Here is a 10527-nt window from a genome sequence, read left to right as displayed (position 1 = left end):
AATGTAGATAATTTGATCTGAAGTGTAGTGAACAGCAATAGATGACATCAAACAGAGAGAAAATGTTTGACCTTTAATTGTAAATACAGAATGTTACTAATTATTTGTATGCATGGGTTATTGACTATCTGCACCTCTGTTGATAAAAAAAAAAAACCACACAATACCTCAGTTATTCTTATCAATGGATTCAAATATGATTGCAGACAGAAAGCGTATATACATCAAAAACGTAATAAACATCTTTTCCATTTTTTTTTATCACAATTATACTCTGATGTCAAACCAAGCCAAAAGTCACAATTTGGAAACAATAAAGTAACAAGTATCATGTTACCTTGTTATTGCAGTTCATAATTAGCATAGAAAAAATTAAATTCATAAATAAATAAAATATATTATTAAGATGCACAGATGTTTCAACCAATTAGTTGCTTTACAGCTTTATGAGTAAAAAATATAGATATCAAGTTAAAAAGTAAAGTTCAACAGTATTAAATTTTAAAAATCCCAAGATACCACTTTCAATTTTTAAGACTAGTCATCTAAATAAATATACTTAGGAATTTAAAGTCAATGCTAATAATTTATCTAATTTGTATATAAGATATACAAACACATACTATATATTTTATTAGCATTTTTTAGGCAAGTTAATGGGGATTTTTAAAATTGATCAGAAAAAAATCCTGCTAACCATGTCATATTATGACGTAGCTAATTACCATTTTGTGGATTCAAATTTATCACACAATAAATCATGTAGACTGTAATTTAAGCTAACACTTTTTGCCTTCAAGGGCATTTCTGTAATTCTGTATTGATCTCATAAAAGATACCACTGTTTATTTATAGTTAATAATTTCTAAAGAAAAAATAAATCGAACACCTGTCATATTATTATACCTTACATTATTATCCTTAATGATACAATATTATTAAATCCTTCTCAACATTTTCTTTATTGATGACGAACAGGATATTCTGTTGACTGGCGAGAAAGACTTGATTGAAAGGAAGTGATTGTTAATGATCCCAGATTCTTAATGAACCATGAGTCCTCCAGGTATTTGGCTTGGTGATGGATCTCTGGTTTGAGTTGATATTCTGAAGGTTCTACATAAAAGTAAAAGCAAAAGTTAACAATATGCCAATTTAAGGATTTTAAAAATGTATGTGTGCCTATATTTTTAGGTAGATTCTGTGCCTGGAGGGAAAATGAATCAACTTCTTGAATGTAAAGACCCAATAGTAGAAGGTTCTATGATCTTTCTAAGAGGTCCTAGCATTGAACTATGATTTCCAAGTAATCATTTGCAAAAAGAAAAAGAGCCATTTCTTTTCTCAAATATTTGTGTTTTAAATTATTGGGTTCTCTGCAAATTTCTTTGAAGACTTAGGGCTGTTTTAATTTAGCATAACATGAAGCAAATGCAGCCATGTTAATCTGTGCTGCGGAAAGGTGTTCACATGGATGAGATGTGACGACCAGGTGAATGGCACTCAGCCTTCTTTCACTGAGGAAGCCTTATTTATCTGCAGATGTGCGGTAACACGGGTTTGGTTGTTAATGATGCTTTTGTTTTACTTTATTCTTCCTTGCTGTGATGGCTTTTACTTTTATCATTTTCTTGATAAATGTAAATGTGTGGACCATTCAGATTACAGGTAGGAATCAATTTTAACTTGTATGGAAAATAATCTGTAATTAAATGTCATATACTTAACAATATGAATGAGTTGCTTTAAAAATACATATTGGAGTACATTAAGATTTTTGTCTATAACACTTTATTGCCATTGTCATGCAGTAAAGGGATATGCCTATTTATGTAGGCAAGAAAAGAGGTAAAGTTACAGCTGATACACAGGGAATTTTAAGTGACCATCACCTTATTTATCTGTGGCACAACAGTACAACAGTAATCTGTGAAAACCCATGGGCCTGTGTGGCAGATGTGAACTTGATACATTATATGTGAGGCTAAAAAATAAAGATTGAGAACCATTTAAAGTAAGAGTATTGCTAGAGAACCATTTGTGCTAGAGAACCAACAATATGTCTGTGATGGACTATCTAGGCAGGCCCAGTGTCTGAACAGTGCTCTCAAATATTTTAAACCACATAAAGAAAAGTTGAATAAATTCCCAATTCTATTTTCCTCTTGAAACTGACTCTAATTATTTGGCCTTTAAACTTACCTTAGAATCCAAGGAATATCTTCTCATACAAATACGACTTTTCAGGCATTGGAGGAAAGCAGTTTGTTTTGGTACTGGTATTGTTAAGCATCAAATTAAACGTTTAGAGAAGGTGGATTAATTAGGTGGATATGTTTAGCTGGCATTGCTGTTAAAAATAAATATTGAATGTCCATAGGCAAAGCATACACTCTTCATATGCCTGCCCCTTGGTATAGCCACATTCCTTCCCACTTTCATTTTATCTGCTATTATGTGAAGCACTAGAAGTCTGAGGTTTCTGGAGGAGCAATATATGTACATGCATGACATAGTTCACTCTGTCTCCCCCTCTGGATGTCATGAGATGAGAGATGCCCATTGTCTCACTAATTGCTAGCCCTAATTTTACTGATCCATGTATTTTATGTTTGTTTATATACACACACACACACACACACACACACACACATACACACACACACATATATATACATATATATAATTTCTTCATTAACATTTATGATACTCAAATTATATACAGTGATATACATAGGTATATGAATTAGCAAATCGACATCAATAATATTTAAATATGAGGTTATTTTTTTAATTAAAGTAAGCAACTGCACACCAATTTATATCTATTTGTGAGTGGTCAATAAACTGAAGATTTTTAAACCCTAAACATTTAGAAATCCAGAGACAGCTGTGACTCTAATCTTCAATCTCACATGCTTCCGGAATCATTACTGCATTTGAGCAACAAAGGCAGCCAAGAAAAAGGATTTGGAAAGAGCGAATTAAAATGTCAGTCAGAAGTAATGTCTTCCTCCTTGTGAGGCCTCCAATTATACAGGCCTGGATGCTTGCATATTAAAACATGTATAAAATTCATTAGCATGTAAGAGATGTGAATGAAGAGGACACCTTTAGGTAAATATAAACTGTAGGAAGTACCCATGGACCCAGCCCACATTAAATGTTGATTTAGTAGGTCTTAATGGAGAAACTTGCATTCTCGGGCCCTGTGTGAGCTCTGCCATGGTGAGGTGTGTTTTAACAGGGCTGATTCACTCCCAGCCCTTCCCTTCTGAGTTGTATCCAGTTACCTCAGCTTGAACAGAACCGCGAGAAGGATTCCACAGGTGACTGTCATGCACATGACGGCATAAATCACTTCTCCTAGAAACAAGATTAAAGGAACATTACTGGATTTCTACAGAGAATAAATAATAAAAAATAGTACAGAGGTTTGATGTTTAACTGACCGTTGAAGGGGGAATGAAATGCATTTAGAGTTATTTCCTTTGTTTGTTTTCTTTTTTGCAATGCAATGCCTTTGACATTAGACAGAGCTGAATAATCTGAAAGAAAATAATGAAAATAAGATTAAAGCATAAAGGAAAAGCGTTATTTTTATCCCATGGGTTGTAATTTGCTTTATATTATAAGGCAGCAACTTATTTCTTTTTTTTTTTTAAATAAATCTTTATTGTTCAGATTATTACAGGTGTTCCTCTTTTTATTTTTCCCCATAGCTCCCCTCCACCTGATTCCCCACCTGATTCCCCATGCCCTTACCCCCGGCCACTGTCCTCATCCATAGGTGTAAAACTTTTGTCCAATCTCTTCCCACACCCCTCAGACCCCCTTCCCCCTGAGAATTGTCAGTCCACTCCCTTTCTATGTCCCTGATTCCATTATATTCACCAGTCCATTCTGTTCTTCAGCCTTTTTATTCACTTGATTTTTAGATTCACTTGTTGGTAGGTATGTATTTGATGTCTTTTTGTTGCTCATTAATTTTTATCTTTACCTTTTTCTTCTTCTTCCTCTTCTTAAAGAATACCTTTCAGCATTTCATGTGATACTGGTTTGGTGGTGATGAGCTCCTTTAGCTTTTTCTTGTCTGTGAAGCTCTTTATCTGACCTTCAATTCTGAATGATAGCTTTGTAGGGTAGAGCAATCTTGGTTGTATGTTCTTGCTGTTCATCACTTTGAATATTTCTTGCCATTCCCTTCTGGCCTGCATAGTTTCTGTTGAGAAATCAGCTGACATTCGTATGGGTACTCCCTTGTAGGTAACTAACTGTTTTTCTCTTGCTGCTTTCAAGATTCTCTCTTTGTCTTTTGCCCTTGGCATTTTAATTATGATGTGTCTTGGTGTGGTCCTCTTTGGATTCCTCTTGTTTGGGGTTCTGTGCACTTCCTGAACTTGTAAGCCTATTTCTTTCACCAGGTGGGAAAAGTTTTCTGTCATTATTTCTTCCAATAGGTTTTCAATATTTTGCTCTCTCTCTTCTTCTGGCACCCCAAAAATTCGGATGTTGGTACGCTTAAAGTTGTCCCAGAGACTCCTTACATTATCTTCATATCTTTGGATCCTTTTTTCTTTTTGTTTTTCAGGTTGATTGTTTTTTGTTTCCTCATATTTCAGATCTTTGGTTTGATTCTTGGGGTACGTTGATCTACAGTTGAGTTTCTGTATATTCTTTATTTCAGACAGTGTATGCTTAATTTCTGACTGGTCCTTTTCCATTTTTTTGGCATTCTCATTAAGGTACTTGAAGGTCTCATCAAGTGTCTCAGCAGTTTTTAGAAGATTCTTGAGTAACCTTTAAATGTGGTCCTGAACTCCATGTCGTCCCGTAGTTTGCTTTCCTCCATTGCCCCCTTTCGTGACATGCCTCTGTGTCTCCACATTTTGGCTGCTTCCCTGTGTTGATGGAGTGGCTTTGTGTGGTAGGTGACCCACAGGGGCCAGTAGCTCAGCCTCCCCAATCACCCAAGGTGGACGGTCTTGGTATACCCCTTTGTGGGCTGAGTGCAAAGTCTGGGTGTAGTTAAGCCTTGATTGCTGTTGGTACCCTGGGAGGAATTGTCCTCCAGGCCAATTGGCTGTGGGGACCTGCTGTGTTTATAATGGAAGAACTGCTGTGCTGGAGACACGCTTATGGTGGACTTGTTTCAGTGGGGCTTTGGTGCTCACTGAGTCTGCCTCTTGAATGTGTCACTTATGGATGTGAGGAGTTGAAATCTGTGTCTCACACTGACCAATAGGTACATTGGCTTCTGGATCTCCAATGGGGTGCAGGTCAGCTACTGTCTGAGGTCACCCTGCAGGAGCTACAGCAAGAACTACAGTCCTCTCCTCCCTGCTTGGGATTTGTAGATTATGGAGCTGTCTGAACAGGTTTGCAAGTTAGCAGTGATAGTGAAGGCCATTCATATGCAAAAGCCACTACTTTGGAGCTTGGGTGAGTTTGTAGGTTGTGCAGGGCGGGGTCTCAGGGCGTCACAAGGCTAGGGCGTGGCAAACAGCAATGGCTGCAAGTCAGCCATCCCGCGTCTCCGGCCGCATCCCAGCGTCTCGTGCCCCAGCGCAGCAAACAATTATTCTTCTGCGTCTCTTACCCCAGCGCAGCAAACAATTATTCCTCCGCGCAGCTCCACAAGCAAGCCACCCTCACTTTCCGACCCGATGGCAGACAGCCCGAGAGCTTCTCCCCGTAGGAGTTTGTGTCTCATGTGTCTCCCCTTCGGGTTGAAGAAAGCAACGCCCGCCGCCAGCCAGGATCCGCCGCTAGCCCGTATAGCGCATGCGCCCCCGTACCTCAGCTTTTCAGCATTTGTGCACTGAATGCTCCCCACTCTTTCCATCTGGTTGTAGAACTTCCACTCAGCCAGCCCTCCCGTGGCTCTGGGTGATAGATGTTTTGTCTTTTAGTTGTAGTTTTGAAATAGTTGTGCACGGCCGCAGTTTAGGTGTGTTTACCTACACCACCATCTTGGGTTCTCACAGGCAGCAACTTATTTCTATGTTACTATTTAATAAAATATAATAGATTAGGTTAAGTGTTTCTTAAATTTTAACAGCTTTTTTTTATCTTTGAATCAGATAATTTCCTTATAAAAAACCCTTTTTTCAAAGCATAATTAGAAAAAAAATCACATTTTATAAGATAGTTATATATGTAAACTAGGGGGGAAAAAGACAGTAACTTTAGGCTGCCATTGGGATATTGAAAAATATTCCTTCTTTACATGAGTAATGATTTTAATATGCTTTTAATGATATTTTATTTCCCTAAGATCCAGTGTATTTATGAATTCTTACAAAGGAGAGCCCTTAAACCAATCACCCTGTTCACTTCTCTACTCTGATATTTCAATATCTAGCTCGACTTATTCCCATTATTCTGTTTCCCTTTTTTAACCCCTTCAGTTTCTATTATTACCTATTTTCTACTCACTTAAGGGCACCTCTTGGCCACTCTGTGATCCTAGTCTTCATAGCCATGTTTTGCAAAACACATTTTTACTTCACTTCACAAAACACAAGATGAAAAGATGCAAACCTTAAAATTAATTGATAAAGCTATTTTAGATGACTTTTATTAATAACTTTGAAGTGAAATCACCCCTAGTCTTGAGTCAGTTCAACACAAATACTGCCACACATACCAATAACCCAATAATCCAATTTCTTTGATGATGATGATCCAGATGAGTTTTGATGCATAAAAAAATAAGATAAAGCCTTCACTTGCAGGAGGTTTTGCTATCATCTGTCATACATGCTTTGTGGATTTTGAGACCTGGAAGTCCAAGTATGGGTAGATAGTTTTTTGCAGAAATGAGTGTATCAAGTAGCAGGATAGTATGTCCGACGACAACTAGTGACGGTAGGCTCTGAGCGTGAAGGGAGATGAGAAGATACATTACCATCAGTTACATTTAGTCCATTCTCTACCCAGGAATGCTGCTGTTCAGAGGCCAGCTCTTTGGAAACCAAGGTTTGAGGTCTATATTATGGATAATTGGTAGAAAGCACAGGATACAGCCTGTTTCATGTTTCATATCAGTTACCAAACTCTCAGGGTGGGTCCAGGAGAAGCAGCCCAATGTAAGAGCTAGAGAAGTAACTGAGGATTTTGTCATTAGAAAACCCATTCCCAATGAGTTTAAACTCTAATACAGTTAAGACATTTTTTGTTCAAGATTTTTAAATCACCCTGTTCACTTCTCTACTCTGATATTTCAATATCTAGCTCGACTTATTCCCACTATTCTGTTTCCCTTTTTTAACCCCTTCAGTTTCTATTATTACCTATTTTCTACTCACTTAAGGGCACCTCTTGGCCACATATTGGGTTATCATGTAATGTTCATAGAAGTCTGACCTTCTTAGAAACTAAAATATCAACTTCTGAATGTGAAAGTGGTAGAATTAGATAAGGCTTGTAAAAAATGTCCACTTTTATGGTTATAAAATAAATTTTGTCATTCACTATAAAGTTGAAATGGAAAATTTGAGCTATTTCAAATAATACCATTTTTATAATAGCAGTCCTTTTTGGAAGAATTAGTTTTATTCAAATTAAGCATACAGATTTTTAAATGAATTATTATAATAAAATTATATTTGAGTTAATTATGAATATGAAGGATAAATTACTTTGCTTTTTTAAAATTCAGTGGCATTTTGTGATCTTTTAGACAGATCCATGGCCTAAATGTAAATGTATATAATTTATATTGATTATTCAAATGGTGCTATAGTTTTCCTTTATGCAATTCTATCTCTAAGTACATTTGGTCTAGTTAGGTATCATAATTTACCTTTGCATAAGATAAAAGGTATTATTTTGACAAATTAGACTATCTTTTATATATATGACTGCCTAAAGTAACTGTTAAACATTTCACCTAACAAAGTTTAGAAAGAATCATCTCATTCACTAAATTTCACTCACATGGAACTCATTAACAAGGTTATAATAGATCAATGACAGAAATGCTAGCTAATGATCCCAGTGAAAATTTTAAAGTGTCTAGCAATCACTCCACAATCTTTAATATTGCACCCTAGGAGGATACCAAATATCAGTTAGAGAGATTAATGTTACAGAGGGTTTCTTGGCTACTGAAGCCCATTGGAGATTCTTCCCCAACCTTTTATAAACAGTGAGGTTTACAGTGTTTTATAACCATGAAATTAAAGTCGTCAGACTTAATAACCAACCTCAGTCCCACACCATCTGCTATATTTATAGATAAACACTGTCAGTGACTTGTTTATCTTAACTTGCTCCCTAGAGGAATTAAACACTGTTATGAACTATATTGTAAAATCCCTGTACATTTGATGGGAAATCAAGATTAATTTCAGCTGTACATTAAGAACAAATTTAAATAGTATTCTTCCCAAATGAGCCACAGAGATGTCATTATTTCTATTCTTTTCTTCCAAAATCCTTGTGCAGAAGTGGCTGATGGAGACCAAAACTTTATTTATATGAAATGGTAAATGTAATGTAAACAATGTGGTGGATCACATATGAAATAATGACTTAAAAATAAATGTCAGAATACTTGAAATAGAAATTAAATATATCATAAACTGAAAATGTGTAAATATTCAATTAAAAATTTAATTTAAATATAACCTAGAAGGGTCTGCTTGGAAGAACTATTTGATAAAATGAAAATTTTCATAGAATAATTTAAAAATATATTTTGTAATTCAAGGATTACCTTCTTGCATATCCAAGGGTTGGTGCCCTTTATTAGTGTTAATATATTGCATTTCTAATTTGGTCAAGATTGTCTTTTCTGAAGGTATATAAATTCCCAAATAGAAAATGAGTTTTGAGTTATTTTATCTAATGATCAGGAATGAAATTTCATATATAATGGACTATTTTGATCATTGTTGTCTGAAAGCCCCCTTCTAAAATGTACCCCAGAAGCATTGATATTGGGACAAAAGGAAAATATATAAGCATCTTTTTAAATTTGAAAAATATAATACATTAGTAATATGATAAACCAAAGTATAAACACAGATAATGAGGATTCAATACCACTACTGCTAGAACTTACATTGTAGAACTAAACCAACAGATAATATGCTTACCTAAACAATCATGATCTGCATCAATAAGGCATGCTCATTTATTTAATTCACAAACTTCAAAGGAGACAAAACCATGTCTTAGGTTTATTTTCTACACTATGGCTAAACACATGGTGGTTATCAATCAGGAGCTGCAGGAAGGGGAAACTTGGAGGTATTAGTCAAAGGGTACAATGTTTTAGTTATACAAGATGAATAAATCCTAAAGATGTACTGTACACTGTGATGCCTGTTGTTAGCAATATTGAATTGTACACTTAAAAACTGGCAGGGAGGGTAGACCTCATTTTAAGTATTCTTATCATACACATACAAAAATAATAAATACAGAGAATGGAAGGAAAGTTTGGAGCTGATAAATATGTTTATGGTATAGATTTTAGTGATGGTTTCATTGTGTGTACTTATCTTCAAACTTATCAAGCTGCATACATCAAATATGGACAGCTTTTCATATATCAACAAAAACAAAACAAAACAAAACCCACATAAATGAGTATGTATGCACTCCAGAACATTCGTCTTGAGTTTTGACCTGAGCCAAAGAGCTCAGAGTTAGTAAATGACTATACTGATGGTCCTTGGTGTCTGATGGTTTGACTTAAGCTTTTTTGACTTTATGAATGTGCAAAGTGATACACGTTTAGTAGAAACTGTGCTTGCAATATCCTGGGCTAGTGATAAGTGGTATGATACTCTCCTGAACTGGGCATTGGCCACAAGATGGATTTGCCCAATTGTAGGTTAATAAGTATTCTGATCACACCTAAGGTAGACTAGGCTGTGAAGTAGGTTGGGTATATTAAATGCATGTTCAACTTAAGATATTTTCAATTTATGATGGGTTTGTCAGGACATAACCCCATCCTAAGTCTAGGCGCATCTATTGACGAGTATGGCTCTTTGATCCTTGGTTGAATGACAGTTTTGTTCATGTCTTGTAGATTTGTTTGCTGATTATATATATATAAATATATAAGATGTAACAGGTAACATGTAACAATATAACATATAATAGTATATAATATACATATATATAACTGTACTAATAAAATCTCCCAAATGTTCTGCATTCTTCTTAATAGTTTCTGCAAATAATGAAATAGTCACTGAGGTAGCAATGGGAATGCAAATTATGGTATTTCTAATAACTAACACTAGATTAGATCAATAAAGTATTATGGTTTTAGAAAGAAATAATTTTACACCTTAGAATTAAAAAACACACACCTATCACCTGTACTTTTGGGTTCATACAAAACAGACGTAAAGATACTGATAGAACCTAACCAGTGTGGCTCTGTGGTTGAGCATTGACCTATGAATAAGGAGGTCACAGTTTGATTCCAGGCAATGCCCCAGTTGCAGGTTTGATCCCCAGTAGGGGACTTGCAGGAGGCAGCTGATTGATGATTTTCTCTCA

The 10527-nt window shown here is 35.5% G+C and overlaps 1 protein-coding gene across 1 annotated transcript in view; it reads right to left on the bottom strand.

Annotated features, from left to right (window-relative positions):
* Positions 1–1043: 1043 nt before the first annotated feature.
* Positions 1044–10527, bottom strand: part of GFRAL (GDNF family receptor alpha like) — a 55079-nt gene continuing 45595 nt past the window's right edge. The window contains 3 exon segments of the mRNA XM_054722346.1: positions 1044–1116; positions 3294–3366; positions 3453–3548. Of these exon segments, the coding sequence (XP_054578321.1) occupies positions 1044–1116; positions 3294–3366; positions 3453–3548 (242 nt within the window).

Source organism: Eptesicus fuscus, chromosome 10 (genome assembly GCF_027574615.1).
Source record: "Eptesicus fuscus isolate TK198812 chromosome 10, DD_ASM_mEF_20220401, whole genome shotgun sequence".
Taxonomy (NCBI): domain Eukaryota; kingdom Metazoa; phylum Chordata; class Mammalia; order Chiroptera; family Vespertilionidae; genus Eptesicus; species Eptesicus fuscus.
The sequence above is the reverse complement of the archived record's forward strand: the minus strand, read 5'-3'. Positions and strand labels throughout refer to the sequence as shown.